Source organism: Meriones unguiculatus, chromosome 1, assembly GCF_030254825.1.
Source record: "Meriones unguiculatus strain TT.TT164.6M chromosome 1, Bangor_MerUng_6.1, whole genome shotgun sequence".
Lineage (NCBI taxonomy): Eukaryota > Metazoa > Chordata > Mammalia > Rodentia > Muridae > Meriones > Meriones unguiculatus.
Genome location: NC_083349.1, coordinates 41,614,152 through 41,641,554, shown reverse-complemented (window position 1 = coordinate 41,641,554; position 27,403 = coordinate 41,614,152). Strand labels below are relative to the sequence as shown.

The following is a 27,403-nucleotide window of genomic DNA, read 5'->3' as shown; positions in this document are numbered from 1 at the left end:
GGGAGGCAGAGGCTGTCTGGTTACACCACACTTACAGCCAAGACACAGAGAACGAATGGGAAGTAGAGCCAGGCTGTAACACTTTAAGGACACCCCTGGTGGCCCACTTCCTGCAGCAAGGCTCCACCTCCTGAGGGCTGCACAATCTTCACAAACAACACCATCAACTAGAGACCAAATATTCAAATACTAGAACCCATAAAGGACATTTCACATTCAAACCACAATCAACAGCTACAAAAAAAAAAAAAAAAAAAAAAAAGTCTGTTGGTTCCAATAGTTGGTAACAGCAGAAACTATTGTTCAAATCATAGCTTTGTCTCAGCTAGACCTGGGTTTGACCACAGTGCTGTGTTCAGGTCTTGAGTTGGATGCATGAGCTCTGACCCGGAGGGAGAATGAGAATATCTGTAACTTTTTAGGCTGTTACAAGAATTACACAATGTAAGGTACATGCAGGATACATGAAGCCCTCAATAAACCTAGGTGTTTTAAAGAAAGAAATGAACAAGCTAGCTGTCTCTGTTTCTTTTTGAAATGACAAGAAATACGGCCCTGGTTTTTTCAGTATTTCCTTGTTTACATTTGGTTTCCCTATCAATGAAGACAAATTAAAATTGACCTTTCCACAGTTGACCTTTCCACTTCTCAGTAAAACAGAAAACTTTCAAAAGGTCACAGTTAACAGCTGAGTATGGTGGGATTCACCTGTAATTCCAGATTTTAGGAAAAGAATTGTGAGTTCAAGACCAAGCTGGGCTATATTCTGAGACACATCCTCCCTCCCTTCCTCTGTCCCTCCCTCACTCCCTCTCATCCTCCTATCCCTCCTTCCTTTCCCCCTCTCTCTAACAAACAAACAAGCACCAGCAATAAGAAAAAAAAAAAAAACCTTTTTGTTGAAATTCAGGCATTCAACAACAAAAATCCTGGCATCTATGAGGCCTGGCATTAAAGCCAGCCTCGGTCATTATTCCAAGACCTTATCTCAAAAGGAGGTAGACAAGGGGGAAGAAGAAGAAGAAGAGGAAAAAAAACAGGAAAAGAGCGAGGAAACAAACAAGTCACAGTTAAACTGTCATTTTTGGTAGGCCAGGCTCCCAGTTTCTTCCCAGAGACAATCTGGAGACTGGTAATCACCCTGAGCTGATCTGACAGGATAAGAACTTACACAAGAACAGACATTGCTCTGAGACAAGCTTTGGAAACCAGAGAATGCTGCTCCACCTAGAGACACTGGCCTAAAGCAGCGAGACACACAGCTCTGCAAAGCCCTGCAAAGCCCTGCAAAGCCCTGCAAAGCCCTGCAGGCTCTCTATGTCCAGTGGCAAAGGACAATGTGGATCATCAAGGGAAACTTGCTGAGAAGGCACAGGCCACCCTTATCTGTGGAGAAGCAGGCATAATTTAACTTACAAATACACACACACACACACACACACACACACACACACACACAGCAAAACAGATACAGAGAAGAGACAAGGAAAAACAAAGACACACAGAAAGACACAGAGAGAAAGATTTCCTTGAATGTAGAATAAAAAGTTTGCTAGTTTCTTCCTCATGTGAGAATTTAATGATTTATGCTCAACTTTAAATAACACATGTTAAAAACTTACACTGTAAATGACTTATATATAGTCTCATATAAGCCTCATATAGCATCTTTATAGAATATTATCTTCCTAGTTAACAGACAAGGAATGGGACATTACCTGACATTATGTATGGATGTGTTACTAGGTACAACTCACCATTCAAGTGGGACATCTGTGAGAGCAGGAGCTTTCCATACCAAAGTCCAATGGTGTCTAGCACACATTGGTTCAGACACTAGTCTCACACGAGTGAATGAGATAGCTAAGAACTCCATAAAGACATTGGACATAAATGCATGCAGTATGTAGCTTTGCTGGTAGAGAAGAAAATACGCAAAATAATTTAGTGGTTTCTTCTAAGTGATCTCAGTTAGTTCTTTGAGAATTTCACACAGTATGTTTTGATCAGATTTACCTTCCCCAACTCCTCCCAGATCCACCCTCCTTCACTATCCACCCAACTTTGTGTAATTAAAAAAACAAACAAACAAAAAAACAAACAAAACCTATCAAGTCCAATGTATGTAGCGCATATATGGCTAGATGCGTGTCCCTCCACTGAGTGTGGTTGACTCACCGGGGGCTACCTGTTTAAGGAAAACTGACTCTTCCTCTCTCAGCACATATCAATTGCCAATAGTTCCTCAACTGGGGGGAGGGGTACTTCCTGATGACTTCTTCTCACTGTACTTGTTGTTTGTTTTTGTTTTGTTTTGTTTTTCTGGCTTGAACAGGTCTTGCGTGTGCTGTCATGCTGTGAGTTCATATGTGCGAATGCCCTGCTGCGTCCAGAAGACAGTTTCCTGTATTCATCCACCACTCTTGCTCTTACACTCTTTCCACCCTCTTCTGCAATACTCCCCGAGCCGTAGAAGGAGGGGCCGTGATACACATGTCACATTTGGGGCAGAGTATTCCCAACTCTCTTACTCTCTGCACCTTGGCCTGTATTAACAGCCATCTACTACAAGGAGAAGCTTCTCTGATGAGGGTTGAGAAACATATTAATCTATGGGTATAATGGTAAGTTATTAGGCATCAGTTTAATAACATGTTCATTAAACAGAATAATAGAGAATTCTCCCCTAAGGCCTATGACTTGTCTAGCCACAGGTTCTTGGTGCTGGGTTTGGGTTTTATCTTGTAGTGCAGGACTTAAATCCAGTCATAAAACGGTTGGTTACTACCATGATCTCTATGCTACTATTATGCCAATGGGCATGTCTTGCTAACCCAACATTATTGTAGCTTACCAAGCTAGGAGCAGGTTAGACTGATAATTACTTTTCTCCTCTGATATTCTGTATAACTTTATTCTCTCAAGCATATATACCTTGCCTACAAATGTCTACTTTATAGATTCTTGGGAACAGATAGAAAAGTAATTAATACGATGCCCTCTGTGGTGGTTTGGTTAGGTATGGCCCCCATAGACTCATGTGTTTGAATGCATGGTCATAGGGAGTGGCACTATTAGGAGGTGTGCCTTATTGGAGGAAGTATGACCTTGTTAAAGTATATCACTGTTGGGGTGGGCTTTGAGGTCATGTATATGCTCAAACTATGCCCATACACGCCTTCTCTGCCTGTAGATCAAGATGTAGAACTCAGTTCCTTCTTCAGCACCACGTCTGCCTACACACGGCCATATCCCACCAAGGCAATAATGGACTAAACCTCTAAAACTGTAAGCCAGCCCCAGTTAAATGTTTCTTTTTTCATAAGAGTTGCCATGGTCATGGTGTCTCTTCACAATAGTAAAACCCAAATTAAGACACCCTCATATAGAACCAAGATTATGCAGAATAGCATTTGTTTAAAAAGCTATAGCCACCAGGAAGCATGCAGAATTAATAGTATTTGCCCAAATCAAAGACACTTTCAGGTTGACTATTTTGGTTATCATAATGGTTTCCATTCAAACTTTTGAAGTTAATTTCTTCTTTAAGGTGCCTATAAAATAATTATTTTAGAATCTGTTATGATGCTGAGGCAGCCAGCTTGTAAGCTTGAGATCATCCTGGAACTCAGAGAAACCCTGTCAAATATTGGCTTTTACCTCAATGAGGGAAGGCTTAGAGGGACCAGAATTTTCAAAACATCTTTAAACTTCATTTTAAAACCATATGCCACAGGAGTCCTTCCAAAAGACACGACAACCACATACATCAGTGCATACATCTGGATCCAAGATGCCATTTGTAGCATTTATCCCGTGGAGTCATTAAAGATGAGAGTAAAGGGGCCAGGGAGATAGTTCCTTCAGTGGAGTGCTTGTGTTTGTGAGTACAAGGACTGTAGTTTGATCCTCTAAACCCAGGTAAAAGAACCTCGGAGTAGTGGTGCTCACTTGTAATCAGTGTTGGGAGTCTCCACCTCCGAGGCGGATACATCGAGCTCACTGACCAGCCAGGCTAGCTTATTTGGTAAGCTACACATCAAGAAGAGACCTGTCTCAAAAAGGAAGAAGGAAGGAGAGAAGGTACCTTAGGAATGCCATTCAAAGCTGTCCTCCGGTCTCCATAGGCATGTGCACACACATACTTGCATACCCATACCCACACATGCATCTATGCACACACATTCACAAACACACACACACACACACACACACAAGCAACGATGACAGATCATCAGGACTGCAATTATGGAGAATCACTGCATCAATGACTGAGCGGATCTTCATAAGGACATTAGGACTGTTAAGTTTGTGGGACTGATAATTGTTTCTATTGTAAAAGTTAAGTTTGTGGGACTGATAATTGTTTCTATTGTAAAAGTTAAACTGTATAATTTGTAGCTTAACAGAAAAGGGAAAGATGTAGAGGAATTTTAATTCAGAACATAGCTGCTCTGGCAAGAAATCACATCCAAAGATCTTCTAGGTCTATGTGATCCAGCTGGAATAAAAACATGCCTTTAACACAAGAGACAGAGGCAAGCAGATCTGAGTTCAAGGTCAGCCTGGTACAGAGCAAGTTTCAGGTAAAGAAAAGCTTACAGCCAGGCATGGAGGTACTCGCCTTTAATCCCAAACAATGAAGATAAAGTTAGTTTGTAGAAGGAAGCACCCATGTTTGAAAGTAATGTCTAATTGAGTGGCAGAAACAGTGACAAATCAAAGACTTGACAGAATAGGGTACAAACAACTCTCATGAGAAGAGAGAGGAAAGGGAAGCTACTAAAGGGGCAATAGAGAGACAGGCTGCAGAGGAAGAACTCAGATGAAGACGGAATGAACCAAAGAGCTAAAGCCAAAGCTAGAGAGCTAAAAGCTACTTCTACAGGCCATCTTAAACACCCCTTAACTCAGAGTCCACTCTACTCCTTAATCAGCTGGTTTCTTGCTCCACTTCTTGACCTAGGGTTAACTTTATTAAATCCTATGTACTGAAAGCTCTTGGATTAAAGGTGTGTGCTAGGGCTGGGCCACACCTTCATCACCTGTTTACAATAAACAAAGTTCTTGGAGTAAAGGTGTGTGTTAGGCCTCAACCACACCAAATAAGAAACAGTTCACAGTTTTGGGGTTCACAGTGGGATCACATATCCTGCAATATAGGACTCCCTCCCAGGAGGATGTTTCATATTCTTTAGAAATATAGGTAAAGAGTATTGAATGACAAAAAAAAGGTGCTGCTGCATCTTTAAATAACAAAGGAGGTTATGCAACATTGTGTAAGTATGTTTCCCAGTTTGTAGAAAGTGTGTGTGTGTGTGTGTGTGTGTGTGTGTGATATCCAGCTATAGAAAGTGATGAACTTTAGGTCCAATAATTGGAAATCTTTTTTATTTTTAAAATTTTTGCTTCTATGCACATCAATCTAAGTTGCATAACTAACTCAGATCTTCTGGAACAACAAGCCATTTTGCATTTTAGAAAAGAAAAGGAGGCAAGTAAGCAGGTCTCGTTCTATCCGTGTTGTTGCTATTGTCAAGCTCAATCATGTGTCCCTCTTAGCTCTGCTCTGTAACATTCCACCTCTTTGTATCTCACGTATAAATGCTCAGGACAGGCACTTTGTGTGCATTGCTTAAATGGGTCTATCAAGTTCTCTTTGCAGTCTTCCACTACAAGGAGGGTCCACAGAAGTTACTTTTAGGAAAACACAGCAGTGTGATCTGTCATCTCTTGCAGTCCTCAGGACATGAGGGTTCCTGGGAAATTTAACATCCAAGTTCTCATTTCGCCTTTAAGTCTCTTTCCACCAAAATGTATCACAAAGTGTGAGCAATGTGTTTCTGTGTTCATGTGTATACATAGGCCCACTCTAAGTAGAAGCTGATGTTTATAAGTGAAGTGATGTATTTTTCTTTCCTTCCTTTCTTTTCTTGCATGGTCTCACTGCATAGCCCAGGCTCGCCTTGAACTTTGAATCCTCTTGCTTCAGCATCCTGCATGCTGAGATTACAGGCCCATGCCACCATATGTGCTGAAATCCTCCTTACGTCGTGGTGACCATCATTTTGACATTTTTCCATACTTCATTTCCAGTGTATGTGACACTGTCCATATTAATCAGCTTCCTGTTTTGATCCCCTACTGAATGTCAGATGTACTAATGCATGCCACCTCACTACAGGATGACAGAAACAAACCCACATACAAGCATTTCATTACTGTGTTCAGTGCTCGGCTCTGGGTAGCATTCTCATACCTATTTCACATGACCCCATAGAGCTGACAGTGTTAATATTTCTATTTTACAGGTGGTAAAACCCAAGACTGAGGAAAGTAAGTAACTTGGAAAAGCTATCCTGAGTGCCAATGGAGCTGGCAGGAGCGTGGTTGCCTCCCTGGACTCAGGGGTCCACACTGTCTTCTGTGAGTTCTTATCATTACTGTGGCATCTAACATCAACTACGAAGTATGAGCAGTACAGGACTCAACCATAAATAAAGCAGGAGTCAGCTAACCCACAGAGACTCAGTCATGGGTAATAAAGTGACTCAATTTCTTATCTCAGCTCCCTTGTCACAGCCCAGAGGCAGTGTGTGACTAAAGTCACTCAGGAGCGAACTTTTGGAGTGCCTCTTCCTCCCAAGCCAGAATTACCAGGCTTCTTCTCCTGATGAGTAGGAACTCAATATTCATCTCAGAGAAAACTGGTTTTAAAACATCTCAGTGTTGAACGTATTAAATTTAGATGGTCTAAGGAAAAAACAAAACAAAACCGTCAAGCACCTGGTTCCTTAGCAGTTGCTGGGATTCCCAGAGTTGAGTCACATTTGGGGCTTCTGATGCTCTTGACTGTAATCAAATTTTAATTCCCCCAACCCCAGCCAGGCTATCCACTCCTGACTTGTGAATCCATCTTGGATTATCGCTGTGTCCCTCTAGCACTTCAGGCACCTTGTCCATGAGTCTCTGTTTGTTGCTTCCCTTGTAGACCTGACACCCAGATCCAGTGATACGGACCATACCATTTTTACCTATCAGCCAACAGCAAGCCAGAGGAAGGCCTATACATGGTGATGAAACACTTTGTTCCTTCCTTGTGACTGTAATCCGTGGCACAGATGGCTAGCTGACTGCCAAAGATCCATGCTTTCCTTTCGCAGAGATGAGTGGCTGAGGGAGCTAGCTGCCAGAGTTGTACTATAATCCCTGGCCTGTCCATCAACTCCCCTCCTCTCCACCACAGGCACTGGGTATCAACGGATGTTGGGAGCAGTAATGACAAGCAACCTAAAGGAAACTGCTCACACTATTTTTGAGTTGAGGAATTTAAGAACTACATGCACGGACCTATTCACCTGCTGAATGATGCCAGAGTCACCGGAAAGCCACAAAACAGCAGAGCATAAATAGCCTAGGCTGGTCTTGAACTAACTTATAGCTTAGGCTGACCTCAAATTCAAGGCGATCCTCCTGAGATTATAAATGTACTGAAATAAAATAGAAGCAGCGATATGAGAGCAAGCTAATACGGTGCTTGCTCTCAAGCTTGACAAATCCAGAGCAATACCCACATTGTGGGAGGAGCGAAAAGACTTTATAAATGTGTCCTCGGACATCCACACACGTATCTTGGTACATGCATGTCCACTGTCAAATGTTTGACTTTGAATTAACCCCTCCCCATGAGCATGCACCTGTGTGTGTGTGTGTGTGTGTGTGTGTGTGTGTGTGTACAGCGATGGGAGGTGTGGAAGTCAGAAGACTTCTACTGAAATTAGTTCTCTTGTCTTCTTGTGGCATTGAACTCTACCTGGGGAGGGACCTCATAGGCGCAAACACTGCAATTCTTATTGAGAAAAATTAAAACAAAACAACAGTGAAAAACCCCCCAAAAAACAAAAAACAACCCCCCCAAAAAACAAAAACCAGAGTGAGGCACAGTAGCATAAACCTAAAAATTCAGCACATTTATAATCTCAGGAGGATCACCCTGAATTTGAGGTCAGCCTAAGCTATGTTAGTTCAAGACCAGCTGAGGCTACATTAATAAAAACTATCTCAAAAAAAAAAACAATAAAAAATAAAAGAAAAAGAAAAACAATAAAAAGAAAAGGAAAAACAGATGATCCCTCTGTTGTCTGATTGCTACTTGCAGCAGCTATGGACCACATTCCTAGCCTGATTGTGCCCCATATCCAGCTCTTTTGAGTGACCCACAGCAATTCTCAGGCACCTTTCCTCCCTGACGCCCTTAAAGTGCTTCTTCATTGTGTTTCAGACAGCTGTGCAATCTGGGCTCCATCAGGGTAATTATGGGGTTTAAACACAAACCAAGAAGTTATTAGCAATGTTCACTTGCCCTCCAGGCTGGGCTGTGATTTGTTCTTCCAGACACAAAGATGTCTCCCATGGACCAAAGAGTCTCACACGAAGGGTGACTCACTGGTGTCTTTAAGGGGGTCAGTGTCATCTGTTCTCAGCCTTTCTGTCCATAAAATGGATACTATGATGTGCAAAAGGAAAGGCAAGATCTTCTGCTTACACAGTCTGAAGGCTGTTATTGGGACAGGATCATCTCCCCTGTAGCATGTGTGATAGAGTAAAAAGGCCAAGAATTGCATAGCATCATCCTACTTGAGTCATTAGGCTACTGAAGCTCAGCTCCAGATGTAAGCCACAAAAAGCCTTCACCTGGACCTCTTAGAATACTCACATTCCCTGTGAGGAAGCTCGGAAGCCAGGAGTGAGCAAGAAACCCATGGAGGTGGGGGGAGCTCCCAACAGTCAGCGTCAAGGCCCTGAACTCTAACAGGCAGCCATCTTCTCACTCCACCCCAGCCATCAGGGAGCTGTGACATAACTCCCCCAACTGAAACCTGCAGATGGCCCGACCCAAACAGCCAGACTGCTACAATAAGAGAAACAAAACCAGCTGTTGTTTTGACTTGCAAAATTTTAGACTTCACTTTGGTTTGATTATATCTGAAAAGACTTCTCTTTAATCAAATAAGCTCGTGTTTCAGAGCTCAGGACTCTTGACAGTCGAGCATGTCAACTCACAAAAAATGTGCACCAGAACAAAAATACCTTTAAATACTTGGTCCCCATTTAGTGGAACTGTTTGGGAAGGATTGGGGGGTGTAGCCTTGTTGGAGGAGGCGTGTCACTGGGGATGGACTTTGAGGTTTCAAAAGACCTGTGTCATTCCCAGTCATTTCTCTCTGCCTCCTGCTTTCCGGTCAAGGTGCTAGCTCTCAGCTCTTCCTGAAACTAAGCCTTTGCTCGACATTATGGGTTCTAACTTTCTGAAAACATAAACCCAATTAAACACTTTCTTTTATAAGTTGCCTTGGCCATGCATGATGTTTTGTCAGAATATTGAGATGTAACTGAGACAGATCCCCTAAATTTTTAGTTATAGATGATTGTGAGGTGCCATGTGGGTTCTGGCAATGAAACCCAGGTCCCCTGGAAGCGCAGCCAGTGCTTTTAACCACTGAGCCATCTTTCTACACCCAGGAAGATAAATGTAACCATAAGAAAATTAAAATGAATACCACATTCTTAAAGGTAATGCTATCTATGAAGGTGTCATGTCTCAACATTTCCTATGTAGAAGATATCTAAGTAGAATCTTATTACTTGCTGTTAGAACTTTAATGCTATGAAAGTAGAAAGGGGCTGTGTGGGAAGAAGGGAACAAAGAGAAGGTTACACAAGAGTGTACTGGAACAAGAAAGACAAGTATTGCATGTTTTCTTTCATGTGAAGAATATAGGTGTGTGTGAGAGAGAGGGGGAGAGGGAATAGGAGAGAAGAAGAAGGGGAAGGGGGAGGAGACGGAGAGTGTACTTGAGGTAGGGAGGGGGACCAGCAAAAGGGAAGAGAGGACAAGTGTTAATAAGGAGATGAATGTGAGCAAAGTATAATGTTTGAAGTACAAAATACTTCATTTGAAGATGCCATAAAGAGAGCCAGTATTCTGTCACCAATTAGCTTTATAAAGCCTTGATGCCAGTACGAAATGATTTGTTACTCACTGGACAGCACCAAGTGCTCTAAACATCTTCATCCACACCTAGTTAGTTAAAGCCACTCTTTCTAATTTCCACACACCCTTTCCTCTTCACGGTATCCTGTCTGTATAGAGTCACAGTGTCCTTGGGGTTTCTGGTTCCCGCTGTCCTACTCCTTTCCTCTGTACAGATGTTTAAAAGGAGTGGTTTCTGTCGGCTTCCTCTATTTCCTCTGCATCGACTCGACCTCTAACCCTGTGAGACCTGACTTCCTCCAGCAGTTCCTAAAACTGCTGCCTCAGGAGATTCCATGAACCATCAAGGCAAAGCCAATGCTCCTGCTTCACCCTTGACATGTGGCACCTGGCCTTTCACTGCTTCATCAGCTCCCTTTTCTGGTACACGTACCAATTTGCCATATCTTGGCCAAATTCTTCCTCTTCTTTACAGTACTCTTTTGGTATGACTCACGTTCTGAGTCCATTCTTTTTCTTTTCTTACCATACATCTCCCGGAGAAAATGTATTCATTGTGTGTGTGTGACACAATGGAGGTCAGATAATTTGCAGGAGTCAGTTTTTCTGTCTACTATATGAATCCTAGGGATTGAACTCAGTTCATCGGGTTTGGTGGCAAGTGCCTTTACCTACTGAGCCATATTAATGGTCCCCCAAAATGTATCCATTCTCCAGTCCTTATTTCCACCTCAAAGAAGCCTTCCTAATCAATATTTTCCATGACCTAGGGCTCACACCCCAACTCTGTGTCTCCTACTGCCCTATGGAAATGGTGTGTACTTTATATTCATTTGAACTAGTCAGGGAAGAATTCAGAAACAAAAGCCCTAAAAGAGAAACTTAAACTCCTCCACTCAAAGTTAACTTTTAAATTCCAGTTTTCATAAATGCATTCACACCACCTATATCTCATTTGTCCTCAGAGGAATCCTGATGTTATTAAATGTACAAGACTCTGAAGAAACCCTTGAAAGCATAATATCTGCATACATGTATGCATGACCCAAATACAAGTCAAAAACCTTGAATAACCTCATCAGCCAGGGATAACACTTATGATACATCTTTCTAACCCTTACATATGTATTCATCTAGTCATTGCCACAGAGAGACATGAGCATGTTTGTTTTTTATTAAAACAATGTCATGTTATACATACAACTTTGTGACCTTTTAAAGATGTTATCAAGGTCTCTCTCTCTCTCTGTCTTTTAAAGATTTATTGTGTGTACAGATTTGTGCCTGCATTTACACCTGCACGCCAGAAGAGGGCACCACATCTCATTATAGATGGTTGTGAACCACCATGTGGTTGCTGGGAATTGAACTCAGGACCTTTGGAAGAGCAGCCAAAGATATCTTGACCCCTAAGATATCTCTCTAGCCCTATCAGGGTCTCTTTTAAACCTTCTTTTTTCAGTGTAAACATATATGACATATAGACTTTCACATTGAAATATCCAGCAATGACCCTCTCTTGGAGTCAATAAAACTGCAAATAATGTCAATAAACATGTTCTCAATTTACTTCTGTTGTTTTAGAAAGCCATCTAATGTAGCCCAGGCTGGCCTTGAACCCCTAATCTTCCTATCTTCTCGTTGCAGGTGATAAGACTACAGATGTGATCCACATTCTCATCCCAACTCAATTTTTAATCACCCTGCAAACCTACTTCTATTCAGACGTTTTCATTTCCATTAAAAAATGTCAATACGTACCCATACCTCCAACTGTAGGGGCATTCTGATTCTCCTCTCAGTAAGTGCCCCACACACTGCACCAATCATCAGTACCAGCTCCAAAATTAAGTGTTAGCTGCCTCTTCTCTCCCCTCTGGTCAGCTCTTTGGTCTTGCCCTATCAGCTTCACCCAAACACCATACGACTTTGCTCCTCTTCTCTTTGCTTCCATTCCTCGTTCCTCTATGTAATAGGATGGTATTTTTTGTTCTATGATTGTGTGAGGTGTATGTCCATATATGTATAGATATTCCCATATGCCTGGGTGTAGATGTGCATGAATGCAATCAGGGGGCCCAGGTTGACACTGGATCCTTTTTTGATACATTCTGCACATTATAAATTGAGTCATGATCTCTGGCTGCTGTTTTGGCTAGCAAGCTTGCTCCAGGGAATCCTAGCATGGGATTTCAGGAGGACCACCATGCCTACCTAGCTCTCATTAGGGATCTGAACTTTGGTCCTCATGCATGTGCAGCAATTGCTTTGCACATTGAACCATCCTCCCAGCCCCTGGATTAATCTTTTAAACACAGAAGTCAATCACTTCTTCTATTCCACTTCATAATGCTTGAGCTTTTCCTACTGCCTCTAGGACCTGACTCTAGGGCTGTCACCTGCTTCTTCTCATCTCTGCTCGGTTCCTCCTCCTTACTCCACTCACACACACTTGTTTATCTTCCTTCACACTATCTGGCCCAGAGATGATCTCTCAGATACTTTAGCTTGGGCATGCAGTCTAAAGCGCCCATGCCTCATGTGCCCTTTCACGTATTTGAACAGCCTTTACTATAACGGATACATCCTTGTTTAGTTGATGCTTTGTTCCTTGTCAGCTCTTTGGAATATTTCTTCTTTTAACACAACAGCCCAACCTAGCTTATTAACGCAGAATTTCTGGCACCTATGGGACTTCAGTCTTTTCCCCCAGTCAGCCTGGGCCCAGCTAAGCATCTCCATGAGGAGTGCCAAGCTTCTGGTGAACATTCATGTTGCACAGCAGAAACATGTGTGTGTGTGTGTGTGTGTGTGTGTGTGTGTGTGTCGGAGTGATGGTTCAGTTACACCAGAAAAACATCCAAACAGATTGCTGAGCAGATACCAGCCCTTTGCTAATCCACATACTTTTCTAAGTCCTAAGGCTTGGAGACAAACATCTTTATTTTATGCTTTAAAAAAAAAAAAAAGCAAGCATTTAAAATAAATAAACACGTTACCATAACTCAGATGCATATCTCAAATGCATCATGGGGTACAGCCAGCTGAGGGAGAAATAAAAAAGGTTTTTTAAAAAATGTCCTGCCTGTCCATTCCAGGAAATGAGTGGCAAGACTCTAATGTTAAGGACTGGCTGGCAAATACTATTAGGTTGCACATGTTATAGAAACAACTGTCGTTCTTTATAATCCCACATGAGTAGCACCATGCAAGTTATTCTGATAAAAATGTCTTTCTGAAATTACTTTCAGAACTTCTTTCAGCATTTGTTCTCAGAACAATTTGAGGAAACACTCCCAAAGAGATCCAAGACTTTATAGTTATCTCCCCTGGATTGCCCCTAAGGCCTCACATTTGCTGAGCAAGAGTGCTGCTCTATCTCCAAGCCTCATTTGGACCATTCGCACCATTTCTGATATTTAATTCAAGCTGATATTACCTAATTTAATGGGCCTGTTTGAATGTTAGTGATCACACAAAATACATTGTTTATATACAAGTATACACACACACACACACACACACACACACACACACACACACTCCTCAAGCGCAACCTCCTGAAACGGTCACCTGAGAGAAGAGAAAGAGAACAGAGACTTCACATCCCTTTTTCTAACTTAAAAATCTCTAAAGAAAAAGTAGTAAGATGTTAAAGCTGCCAACTATTTCTTTATAGCCAGGGAACTCTCAAATATTTGCCACAAAATTATCTGTACTTTATATAGTTTTGAACACTTTGAAAAAAAAATAGAGCACATTCTCCCTATGAAGAAAGTGCTATCATACTACTGAGCTTGTGCTTAAGATGCAATGTACTCTGATCTCTGCAAGCATTTATAAAGGGTTTCCAGAAATGTTTTGGGTAATGCTACTTCAGCATCCCCAGGGTTATGACCCCAAGGCTGGACTCTGCAGGCACAGCATACCCAGGACAAAGGCCAAAAGGCAAGACAGGCTCCCTCCTCTTCTGGTTCTTAACTTTGTTAGCAGCCTTGATCATTGGAGGCAAAGCCAATGAGTCACTTTTCTTTGTACTTTTAGAGTCTAGTACAGAACTCAAACTATAACACTCAATAAATGAATGAATGCATAAAACATCAAACTACTTGGCCTAGGGATCACAAGACTACCAATTTACAAAGTACTTCAAACAATATAGTTTGACCGTATTTTTCCTCTCTCCCAGTCCCTCCCAGATCTTCCCTCACCTCCCTACCCACACAACTCTATGTTCTTCTCTTTCAAAAAAAAGAAACAAAACTAGAAACAAGAAACACAACCACCCCCCATAAACCAAAATAACCCCCCCCAAAAAATAAAAAGAAACAAACAAAAGACCAAAAGAAAAAAAAAAAAAGGTCAAAACACAGCAGAATGCAACAAAAAGCCTACAAAAATACCATTGAGTACATTTGTTGTTAGCCATCTACCCCTGGGCATGGGCCTAATGTATAGCTGATACACCTAATGAGACTCCACTGAAGAAAACTGATTTTTCCATCCGCCATGATGGCTGCCATGATCTCTTTAAGTTCACATGTGCATCTGGCCCTTGTGTCTAGAAAACACTGTTTCTTTGAAGTCATCACCTTTGGCTCTTACAATTTTTCTACCTCCTATTACTCGTAGATCCTTGGGAGGAAGGGTTTGATGAAGACATCCCATTTAGGACTAAGTGCTCCAAAGAGTCCCTCACTCAGCACACTGTCCAGTTGTGGGTCACTGTATTAATTTCAATTTACTGCACAAAGGATATATATCTCTGATGTGGGCTGAGTGAGGCAACTGCTGTATGGGCATGGAAATATGCCATTAGGAGTCATTTTATTGCTATGTCCCTTTAGCAGAATGATAGCAGGTTTTTTCCCTTGGACCCATGATCCATCTCGTCTCAGATTCTTGGCCACTTTAGGGGTGTCAGGTATAGGTTCCATTTCATGCAGTGGGCTCTAAATCTAGTTTTTAAAAAGTGGTGGTTGCTCCGGTAATATTTGTGCCGGTATATCCTGTAGGCAAGTCACTACTGTAGCCACAGCATCTGTAGCTGGGAGACACGGATGGTGCCCTTTTCCTCTACCAGTGTGCAGGGTACCTTCCAGGGTCACAAGCACTAGTTAGCAACGGCGAAGCTTCCAGTTAGACACCAGCCCAACTTTCCCATGTTTGATATCGTAAGGGTTCTCTAGCAATACAGCCTTGCCACCTGGAGAACATCACAGCCTTGGCAAAAAGGTATGATGTTTGGGTTTTCCACGGTACCGCTTTGGCCAACAACTCAAAAAGATGTAACGCATTCCTAGCACTGCAGGTTTTACTTGGCGGCATATTACGTCTAGTGCGATTGTTTCCCTGTTATTTGATGCCTCCATTTATATTCCTTTCTTTTATGTATGTATTTTAAGAATCTTCTATAGTGGTAGGTTTCTGTGTGGTTTTTCAAATGGCCTCTGACGTTAGTTGTCCCTCCTCATATGCTCTCCTTCACCTCTCTCTCCCGTCCCCCTCCCTCCCTAATCCTTCTATTCCAGTTTCTACTTTGTCTCTTCAAACAATATACTCTATTCTTCTTTCCCTGTGAGATCTTCTCCTTCCTTCTTGTCCCTTATTAGGCACTTGTCCTCTGTGGTTATTCAAACTGTAGCACATATTTTGAAAGCTTAAAAGCTAACATGTGTATAATAGAAAATACACAATATTTGTCTTTGGGGGCCGAGGTTACCTCATTCAGGATGATTTTTTTTTCTAGCTTCATCCATTTTTACCTATGAATTTCACTTTTCTTAACAGCTGACTAGTATTCCATTGTATAAATGTATCACATTTTTACTTTCCATTCATTAGTAGGTGGACATCTCTGCTGTCTCTACTTTATGCCTATTATGAATATGGCAGTAATGAAAAAGATGAGCAAGTATCTCTCCTGTAGGAAGTAGAGCCCTTTGGGTATGTGCCCAAGAGTGGTTTATTGAATCTTGAGGTAGAGTTCCAACTTCATGGGAAATGGCCACCCTGATTTCCATAATGAGTGTACCAGTTTGCACTTCCACCAGCAATGAATAAATGTTCCCCTTTCCCTTCACTCTGGCCTGCGTGTGCTATTATTTATTTTATTGATCTTGGCCACTCAAGCTGGTGTAAGATGCACTTTAAGGCAGTTGTAATTTACATTGTCCTGATGGCTAAGGTGTTGAACACTTCTATGGCTCTCGGCCATTTTTATTTCATCTTTTGAGAACTCCACTTAGTTCTGTACCTGATTTTTTAGCTGGCTCATTTATTTGTCTGGTTGTTTTTTTTTTTTTAAGTTCTTTATACATGCTAGATTCTAGTCCTCTATCAAGTGCACAATTGCTAAACATATTTTTCCAGATATTAGGTTATCACCTTGCCCTAATAATGGTGTCATTTGCCACACAGAAACATTTCAGCTTCGTAAGTTCCTGTTTATGAATTGTTGGTCTTAGTAGCTGTGCTTGGTGTCCTGTTTTAAAAAAAAAAAATCCTTTCCTGTAATGAGTTCAAGCCTATTCCCTGAATTTTAATTCTATCATCTTCAGGGTATCTGATCTTAGACTGAGGTCCTTGATCTGTTTAGATTTTTGTTTTAGGTGATAATGACTATGAATTTATTTCATTCTTTTACATGCAGCCACCTAGTGTGGCCAGCAACATTTGTTGAGGGTGCTTGTATTTTTCTCTACTGTGTAGTTTTGGCCTCTTTGTTAAAAAAAAAAAAAATCAGGTGTCAACAGGTGTATGGACATGTCTGGGTCTTCCATTTGGTTCCACTGGTCAGTGTGTCTGTTGTCATGCCAATACCATACTGTTGTTGTTATTACACATCTGTAACACAACGTGAAATCTGGGATAGTGATAACTTCAGCAGTTCTTTTATTATTCAGAATTGCTTTAGCTACCTTGCTTTTTTGTGTGTTTTCATATGAACTTGAAGTTTTCTTTCGGGTTCTGTGAGGAATTGTGCTGTAATTTTGATGAGTATTGCACTGAACCTGCTTTTGGTAGATGGCTGTTTTAAAACATTAATCCTACCCATCCATGAGCATAGGAGATCTGTCTTCCAGTGTCTTCTTCAATTTCTTTCTTAAATATCTTAAAGCTTTTATAATACAGGTTTGTTCATTTCTATTTTATTTATGTAATCCCTGAGTCTGATTGTTTCTTTCTGTTGCTAGAGATAACTTTCAGCTGTTGCTAAGTTACGAAAACAAGATCTCTCTATACAAGTTTTTGTGTAAGCACTTAATGCTATGAACTGGCACTTAAAATTGCCTTATTTTATGATGAACCTGATGATTATATAATTTATATATATAAATTATATCTAAATATATATAAATATATATATATGAGCTTGCATACAAAATTGCCTATGAACTCTTAAAATTGCCTTCATTGTGCACCAGAGGTTTGGGTATGTTGTATTTTCATTGATATTCAATTCTAAAAAGGTTTTAATGTCCTTCTTAATTTCTGTCTTGATCCATTTTTCATTTAGTAGTGAGTTTGTTGTTCAGTTTCCACAAATCTGTATATTTTCTGTATTTCTGTTAATATCCAGCTTTAGTCCATGGTGGTCAGAGAGTAAGTAGGATGTTATTTCAATTTGCTTATATTTGCTGAATATAAGAAATTTACATTTTTATCCAAATAGCTGATAAATTTTGGAGAAAGTTTCAAGAGCTGCCAAGAAGAAAGAATTGTTTTGTGCTTGAGTGAAATGTTCTCTAGATTATCTGCTTGGTTCATTTGATTTATGATGTTTTTAACTCGAACATTACTCTGTTTAGTTTTTGCCCAGATGTCCTGTCTGTTAGAAAGAGAATACTGAAGTCATACACACACACACACACACACACACACACACACACACACAAATAGAGATATAAATGTAAAAAACAGAGGAGGGGAGAACGGAAGGGAATGGAAAGAGGGGTCTGAGAAGATGATTCAATGGGCTGCCATCCAAGGGTGAGAAGAATTCAGGCAGCCAGAATCGAGGTAGGGGCCAGTTGGGTCTCATGACCTTCCTATAAAGCCAACGTGTGGAAGGCAGAGATAAGGGATCCCTAAAGCAAGGTGGCTAGCCCAGCTAGCTCGGGGTTCAGTGAGAGACTTGAAGGAAGAAAGTGAGGAAGGTTGACACCTGATGTCAACCCAGAGCCGCTACACATGTGTACATCCATTCTGACACATACATACATGCATGTACCCACAAACATGAACACACACAACCATACACATACATATGCAAAAGCAAAAATTAAAAAGAGATGGAGGAAGAGGTTGTGGTTGATTACAGTTCTGCATTTCTTAATCTTGCGGTAGTTGGCTGTGGTAAGTTTTGGTCTCTGCCTTGAGAGAACAATGGAAGAGGATACCAGGAAGCTTTGAGAGCTTTCTAAGCAAAGATACATGTTTTGCTCCAAATTCCAACCCTACAGGAAAAGGAACACAAGAAATACGAAAAATCTCACATTCTCTATTCATCCATCTCAGGAAAAACACACAATAAGTCATGTGATTTGAAATATTATTTGTAATAAAATTTTATTCAAAATGGGGTTTATACGCTCAAAGAACTTGTTAACTGAATTAAACTGTTAAGCAAAGTAAAAACAAACAAACAAACCAACAAAAACCCCACAATTCAAGGCCTAGGAATTAGAATTTACAAAGAAAAAAATCAACAAAGAAGTTGTTAGACTAGCCTGATACTTGTATTATTCACCTTATTCAAGAAATAAAGTGGAAGGAATAAAGGTAATAGTGACCATCATCTTGGGCTGCATTTTAAGAAAAAAGGAAAAATCCATGACTATTTTCATTGCTAAAAAAAGAATTACTTCAGAGGTCACTCGGTGACCCAGAAGAGCAATTGAACAAGAGGTTAGAAACATTCAGGCAAGGAGTCAAAATTAACAAGTACAACACTTTAAAGAATGATGAACTTTTGATAAATGGTAACAGTTGGGGTTAGGGTGGGATCTGAAGGCAGGGAGATGAGCATTCATGGGGCCAGAGGTGGGAACAGCAGTGATATACCGCTTCTGGCAGTAAACACCTGAAGAACTAAAGCTCAGTGGGTAAGGTCATGAAGACATGAGTGTGGACGCCATCATGGCACGACTGCACGCTCCTGTAATCCCAGCTCTAGACAGCCGGTCTAACCAAAAACAAAAAGCGGAGAGTATAGCCAATGTCCTCCTCGCTTTCACATGAATATGTGAGTGCATACACCATATAATCTGTACACACATGTATACATTCACATCAAAAAACAAACTAACAAAAAATCTTAATTTTGTGTTTTTAGAGAAGCAATTCAACTACTAGAAATGTATACAGGAGTATTTTCAGAAGCACAAAAAAACATGCTTAAGACTGTTCCATCAAGCTCTACATTATTTTGAAAAACTGGAAATTACCTTATGACCAATAATAACTACTTCAGTAAATCATAATATACTTAACATTATTTATAATATAAACCCTACATTAATTGACTTGGAGAGTTGTTTACATATACTAAACTTAAAGGTTATAACGTAGCATGCACAAGCTGATATTTTTTTGTAAAAAGAAGTGTATCCAAATGTTAACAGCTATTATTAATTTATGAGTGAGGAAGAAGACGGGCACGAATTCCCAAAAGTTGTCCTCTGATCGTCACGCACACACTTACACAGTGTCTTCTGTTCTGCTTGCAACTTCCGTTCTCCTTTCTGCTCCCTCAGGTAATTACTTCATGGAGTGGCACCTAGATCCTATGCCTGTATGCATCCTTGCACGCATGTGTTGCTATTTGCAATGATGAACCTTAGTTAAAAGAATAAAGGCCTGGAAGCAGTGTGTGGTAGTGTAAGCTTGTAATCCAAGCACAAGGGTGGAGGAAGCATGGAGAGCATCATGAGTTTGAGGCCAACCTGGGCTATAGAGCAAGCTGACAGGTCATAAGCCTGGATGCTTGTAGGACCAGAAATAGTATATTTCTCTTGCTTTAACCTTTAAAAAAAATGCCCAAAATATTATTGTCTAGCTGTTTGCCATTGAAAGGACCTAAGTGGCCCTGCCTCTTTGAGTTCTCCAGCAAGACCAGTAGGGTCACCTCCCGCCTTTCACATCCTTGTTAAAGAGGATGGAAGACCTATGTGTTTGTGACATCATTCCATCCCTTCTCTAGCTGCGTGGACATCATGCTGTCCCTTCGCTAGCTGTGTGGAGAGCTGAGGCAGGAGACCTTGTCTGCGAGCTCTACCTCTCCCCCTGGGGAGCCCTATGATGCTGCGTTTCCTCTCCATAAGCCCACAAGGAAGTAAACACTGCCTTCACATGAAGGGTCCTCTGCAAGACAGGGACTTGCTTTTAGAGGTATCTCTCCAGCCCCAAGCTGTTGCCTTTCCTTAAACTTTACTTTCTTGCTTATTATTGTGTATATGTACGTAGGCATGATACCAGAGGACAGGTTTATGAGGCCAGTCCATCCCTTCCGCCTCCACCTGCATGTGGGTTTTGGGCATCAAACACACGTCACCGAGCTTGCACAGCAAAACCCTTTACCCTGAGCCACCTCCCCATCCCTTCTTTTCCTTTTCTTACTTTTTTTTTCTCAGCACAGGGCCAGGAACATGCTGGACAAGTGCTCTGCCACTGAACCATACCCACAGCCCTCTTTTTACGTTCTATTTTGAGACAGGGTCTAAGCTGCAGACGCTGCACTTGATCTTCCAATCCTCCTGCCCCAGCCTTCTAAATAGCTTGAAGTACAGGTTTTTGGTAACTTGGGGTTGTCCTTGAATGAAACCTTTATGTAATTTTATTCTTTTACAGCACCTGGTTTCATCTCTCACAAAAAAATCATCCTAATGATGACTGGTATGCCTAATGCTTTGTTCAATTTTTTTTAAAAGGTTTTCACTGATATTATTATCACGTGTGCATGGTGGGGTGTATGAATGTGCGTACGTGTCTATGGGAGTGTGTAAAGGTCCAAGGACAACCTCGGGGAGTCAGTTCTGTCTTTCCATCCAGGGTACGTTCCCAGGTTGTCAGGTGAATGCTGTTGTCACCTGACTGTGTCTCTTTCTCTTTTTAGAAAATTTTAAATTTTTAATTGTTTTAGTTTGATTTTTATTAACAAATAGTAACTGCTTATTTACTGAATATAGTGTGATATTTCAATATATATGATATACACTAATCAAATCAATACTAAGAATTTTCAACTGTTATTTCTTCGTTATAATTTTCTTTGTGAGAAATTCATACATACATACAATATGATTGTATCCACACATTTCCCTCCTCCAACTCTTCTCAAATCCCTTCAACACGGCCCCCTTCCAACTTCATGCCTTTCTAAATCCACTTAGTCCTGCCCAGGTGTACATGGGTGTGGGGTGCCCCACTGGTGTGTGGGAAATAACATCAAAAAGAATATTCTCCCTCTCCAGTAGCTAGCAGCTGCCACTAGCTCCGCATCAAGGGGTGGGGACTAGAGAGCACCTCCTGTACCAGTGCTGGAACTCTGACTGTCTGACACAATTCTTAGTAGATAGCAAATACTGTTACTTCTTTGAAAACAAAACCAAGACACATCATGATACAGTGAGTAGGAGGGCAGGATTCTGGAGACAGACTGCCTGAATATAAATCCCAGCTCTGACCTCAATTAGCTGTGTGAGATGAAAATTTATATAACTTGTCCTGTGTTCTGTTTCCCCGTTTATGTAATGAAGACAGTGATTGTCCCTAACTCATGGAAGTAGGTGAGCTATGATATGAAGATTTAGATCCATACCTGCCATATAGCAAATGTGGTAGCTTGAATGAGAAATGCTCCCCACGAGTTTAAGGTATTTGAACCCCCAAACCCTCTTAGGGAAGTGCTGTAAACTTGCTGGAGAAAGTATGTCACTTGGGGCAAGCTTGAGCATTGACAGCCTTTGCTCCACTTCCAGATTGCTGTCTCTGTTTGCAGTTGAAGATGTGATCTCTCAGCTTCCTGCTCGGACAGCTTGTTGCCATGCCTTCCTCCCCACCTCCCCCTCCCGCCCATTCATTCCGAACTCTTCCTCCAGAACCATAAGCCAACTTAAATTCTTTCTTCTCCAAGCAAGCTGCTTTGGGTCATGGTATTTTATCACAGCCACAGAAAAGTTAACTAATGCAGAAAGGACTGTAAACGTGGAAGACTTGTTTTTTCTACTTCCTTCAGCCCTGAGTGTCCAGAAGGTCATTAACCCCAGCCCACCTCCACATCAGCTTATATATTCATCTAAAGCTCTTCTTTTACTTTAACACCTGATCAAGTTCTACACCAATTCTGTGTTTGAAAGAAACAAGTGGGCTGAGCTACAGCTCAGTGGTAAAACATTTGCCTAGCGTGCACACGACCCTAGGTTTAATACTCAACACTGCATAAAAAGAAAAAGAAGACGGGTTAGAGGCACACGCCAGTAATCCCAGCACTCAGGGAGGAGGAGGCAGGCAGATCTCTGTGAGTTCAGAGCCAGCCTGGTCTATAAAACGAGTCTAGGACAGCGAAGGCTACACAGAGAAACCCTGTCTGGAAAAACAAAAACAAACAAACAAAAAAAAGGAAAAGGAACCAAGGTCTTGTTGATGAATCTTCAGAGCATTGGTAATAATATGTCACTTCTTGCCCCAAGTGACATACTAATTACTCAGCAAGTACAAAAGCAAGTAATCAAAGAACTAACTAACAAGAGAATGCTCCTTGAAGAACTATGATACATCTAATACAGCAGTTCGTAAAAGCCCAACACAAACATTATTGTGACTACTTAATTCAGATCTAGTCTTTCTTCCACATGACAATCAGGGAAAAACTAAAGTCAAGACAAATGCATATTGCTCACCAGAAATTTTACTCTTCCAACTCAGAACAATTCAGTGGTATAGTTTTCTCTTCTATCTCCCTGAGCTATAGATTCTAAAGAAATGTCTCAGTGTATCCAAGGGGAGATACAGCCACACTAGATACTCCTTGCCTGCCCTAGCCAATGATTTCCAGCCTGTGAGTGTGTGGGGAGACAGCTGCTGGCAGCATTCACCACTTCCTCTGGCTTTGGCCCTGTCTCTGCGCTGGGCAATGCTGCCTGCAGGAAGCCACAGAAATTTGAAAGCAGTGGGGAACATTTTTCACAGACTGTAAGACTGTTCGTTCCTTGTTGAAGCTAGGGCACAGAGTCAAGCTCTTTGCAACTGTAATTTTTAATATGTCAGAGTACAATATTTCATTAACAGGAAGAAAAAAAAGTAAGTAGTTCACCCTACAGATATCTTAAGGAATATCACTGTTAAATGGAAAGGTGAAAATATGATGAAAGTATACTAGAGGTCCTAATGGCCATATTTCAACAGTTTTACTTGTGGAGTCTGACCTACTTAAAAACTAATCAACAGACATGCAAGGTAAAAGATTTCTCCACGTTTGACAGTGCAAAGAGCACACTGTTTGCACACTATGCACTTCTCAGAGACTGTCAACGCTGGTACTGAGATGATTTTTTTTAAGTTAATTCGTGGCTTTTGAATGGAAATCCTTCAAAACATGCGGCTCATTAGCAGAGGCCTAACGAAGGGTGCTAAACCTAAGAGCAACCTGCAGTCCTGCCCCTGCTGACTTCATGGCCCTACCAAAGCACACGGCCTTGTGCAACTACACCTCCGGCTTCACTTTCCCCTTCTACTCCAGTTTCATTTCTCTTCTCCACAGTAATATATCGCCAGCTTAGGGGAGGAGAGAGCTTATTTGGTTTAGAATTTCAGGTCACAGCCCATCATTTTGGGGAAGTCAAGGCTGGGACTCAAGCAGCTAATCATATCCACAACCAAGCAGGAAAGGAGCATTGACACACTCAAGCTTGGTTGCATCAGCTTTCTTCACTCCTACCCAGCTCAGGGTCAAGACTGCAAAATGATGCTGTACACACCGGGCTAGGTCTCCCTCCGTCAAACAACAATGAAGAGAATCTAATCCACACATGCCTACAGCCAAAAGCAATGTAGACAACCCGTCACTGAGACTCTCTTCCCAGGTGACTCTGGATTGCGCCAAGTTGACGGTTAAAGCTGACCACATCTCCTGTACAGGACAACTGAGTGTCCTAAGGCTTTGGGATAACACGACGTCTGAAACTCAATATGAGACCTTTAAGTGGTGGGTTTTAATGTTAAAGCAACACTAGGTACTTTCTTATTGTTGGCATGATTCTTGCACCCAATATACAAAGTGCCATTAAAGGGCGAAAGAGAACCCTAAAGAAAGAAAGAAAGAAAATGCAATTTACACTCTTTCCAGAAGATTAGAGACCATATTTTATTTTCCTAAATGGACACTTCTTGGCCACCTTAGAACAGACATTCTGTTCCAATGAGTACGTTTGGGGTTCTCGGCACAGTGAGACATATGAGAGATATCAGCCCCAAGAAAGCTGCAGGTGGCCACTGGAAGCCCCAGCCCCAGCCCCAGCCCCAGCGCCAAATGGTTTCTGCCTGGAAAACACTCCAACCTCAGCTCTCCTTCTTACTTTTCCTTCTGAGGCTCTCAGAGATGATGACATTAGAGGTGAAAATGACCAGTTATTTAACACTGATTCTGAGCCAGGCATTAAAAGCAGCCTGTCCCTACTCCACTTAATGTCCCCTAACAGTCAGAAGAGGGAGAAATATGGTCAGACATTACAATTATTCCCACTGACACAAAACCAGGAATGGTGGCGCACATTTCCAAACCCAGCAATTAGAAAGCTGAAGCAGGAGGTTCAGGCCAGTTTGAGCTTACAAAGCGAGCCCTTGGAGAGACAGAGAGAAAGGGGAGGAAGGGGGAAAGAGCTCAAAGTTGAGAAAAATGAAAACTGTGTATGCCTAATGGTATATAGTTAGTGTGCAACAAAATGTTTAAGCAGGTATGATTGGGTTGGGACTCTTGGTTTTTCCGACACTGTCGTCTTTGGGTGGTTGCTTTCTGTTTGTCTGTTGCAAGGTCTCCGTATTAGGTCTAGACCGGCATTCAACTTGTGATTTTCGTGTCTCCGCCTCCAGAGGGCTGGGATTATAGGCAAATCCAACACATCTGGCTAAAGGCCTTAATTCATAACCCTTAGGTTACACCAATCACATAGTTCCTTGCAAGGGTGCCCTCAGGGTTAAACTAGGTCTGGGCCACTCACTTCTGACCCGTAACACCCCTCCTGAATCTCCAACATCTTCCTGCCCTTGTTCCTTGTTTCCTGGCTTGTTTCTTTCTCAAGACAGAGACAAAGTAAGGAGAAGCAGCCAGGCAAGCACGACCGCCACCAAAAACTCCTTCGAACAGTCCTTCCTGTCCCACAACAGCCATGCAAGTCCAATGGGGGTGGGGGGAAGCTCCGATAGTAAGACTGTAAATTATGACATAATTTATGACTTTAGGCTAGCACCCTTTAGCCTGCAACATATGTAGAGCATCCACATTAATAATTAAACTAATTTGACAGATGAAATAGTGAGGGAAGAGAGACGGTTTGCTCACAACTACAGAGTAAAGCTCCACAGGACGGTGATTCCTACCGCCTCCAGCTTTACCGGCAGCCGGAAGATGAATTGCTGTGGATCAACTTCCCACAGGCTTAACTGAAAACAAAAACAAAACAAAACAACAACCGGGAAATCCTCCAGAGGGTTCCCTTGCCCTTCGCATTATCTTTCAGCCAGGCAGTCTAGATTTCCCAGGTCGAGGAAAAAAAAATGCTCCTGGATACTTGTCAGCACTTTTCAGTGGAGGAAACGCGGCAGCGACCTCTGAGCAGCCAACATACAGAGAGCAGTGTGTGCCACTCTCGGTACAAACTGGAGATCCCTGTGTCCTTCGCTTCGCTGGAGTGCTCGAACCCTTTAAACATCAGCCACGGCTCATTCCTTTTGGCTTATTTAAAAATGAAGGATTTTTTTTTTTTTTTTAAATCACTTTTTCCACTTCAGGGCTGGCTCCTCTTGGACCAAGGAATAAAAATAGAGATGTCACAGGGAGCCAAGATATTTTCTGGAAAGGGGGGGTTGAAAAAGCCCTCTAACCCTGGACCGAGGACGGATCTGTTTCAAGGCAAAGCTGACTTCAGCCACTTCGCTTCTTTCCCTGTTTTTCAATCTTTATTTTTCCGAGTTACAAGGAAGGCGGCGATTTGCTAGCCGAGTCCCCCGGCGCGCGCACTGCGCTCTCCCGGCCCCGCCACCTGTCGGAAGAGCGACGGCGGATCGAGCCTGGCGGGGCTGGGGAGGTGGCGCGGGAGGCTGCCCCGGGCAGCGGCTCGGGCGACCGGGCGCGCTCGCCGCCGCCTGGTCGGGATCCCGCCGGGAGCGGCGCTGCCTTACCTGTTGATCTTGAGCGCGAAGGCGCGGCGCTCGGCGCTCGGCAGCGTGGCCATGGCGCGCGCGCGCACGGCCCGACGGTCTCGGGGCTCGCGGGGGGCGCGGACGGACGGGGCCCGGACGCACAGCCTCGGCAGCGCCCGTCTCGCCCGCCGCCGCCGCCGCCAGCCTCATCTGTCAGCCTCGCCGGGGAAACTTCCGCATTTCCACCTTGGCCGCGCGGCTCCCGGGGGCGGGGGAGGGCTCGGCACCGCCGCCCCACGGCGCCGCCCGGGCCTGGCACGCACCGAGCGCCCGCCGAGGGGCGTGGACGCCGCGCGGAACCGCGCTCCGGATGCTCTGAGTCGCCGGCCGCAGGCGCGCGCTGCCCGCCGCTGACCCCGGGGAAACGGCGGCTGCGGAGCGGGGACGGAGAGCGCTGGCCGGAAACGCCGGCGGCCGGAGCCGGTGGACAGCGCGCAGGGTGCAGAAGCAGCCGGGGGCTCCGGAGGGGCCTCCCGGTGGTTTGACGCCGTTCCTGGGAAACGACATTAAAAAGAAAAAGAAAAAGGAAAAAAAAAAGTATTCCCTTAGGACATCAACTTTCCCCCAACCAAATGCTCACTGTCATTCATGGTACACTTTATTATAATGGATTCATCCCAGGAGTAAATACTGTAGACTATGTGGGTTTGTTTTATATTTATTTTTGTATCTCACAACCTGAAAAAAACTTTTTCCCCCGAGGGAACACCACGCATAGCATTGAGAGTTTCCCTGCATCTCAGCTGAGTTCTGTTGCACGTGGAGAAACCTGACCAAACCAGCCTGACACAAAAAAGAAATCTGGAAGGAAAAAAAAATCCCCACAGGAGAAGGGTGAAAAAGACTGCCAAATTCAAGTCATATGCATGGTCCAAGTTGTGCTGTGCATCCCTTCTTGTCAGCTTGCCTTCGAAAATACAAAAGGGGTCTATTTTTGGCTCGAAGCTGCAGTGTCTAGATACGGAAGCCGCAAGCCAGATGTGGCTGTTG

At 42.6% G+C, this 27,403-nt stretch overlaps 1 protein-coding gene across 1 annotated transcript in view; it reads right to left on the bottom strand.

Moving 5' to 3' along the window:
• Dock8 (dedicator of cytokinesis 8) overlaps positions 1-26,572 on the bottom strand; it is a 203,293-nt gene extending 176,721 nt beyond the window's left edge. The window contains exon 1 of the mRNA XM_021627643.2: positions 26,393-26,572. Within this exon, the coding sequence (XP_021483318.1) occupies positions 26,393-26,445 (53 nt within the window). The 5' untranslated portion in view covers positions 26,446-26,572. The remainder of the gene's footprint in view (positions 1-26,392) is intronic.
• Between the last annotated feature and the right edge of the window lie 831 nt (positions 26,573-27,403).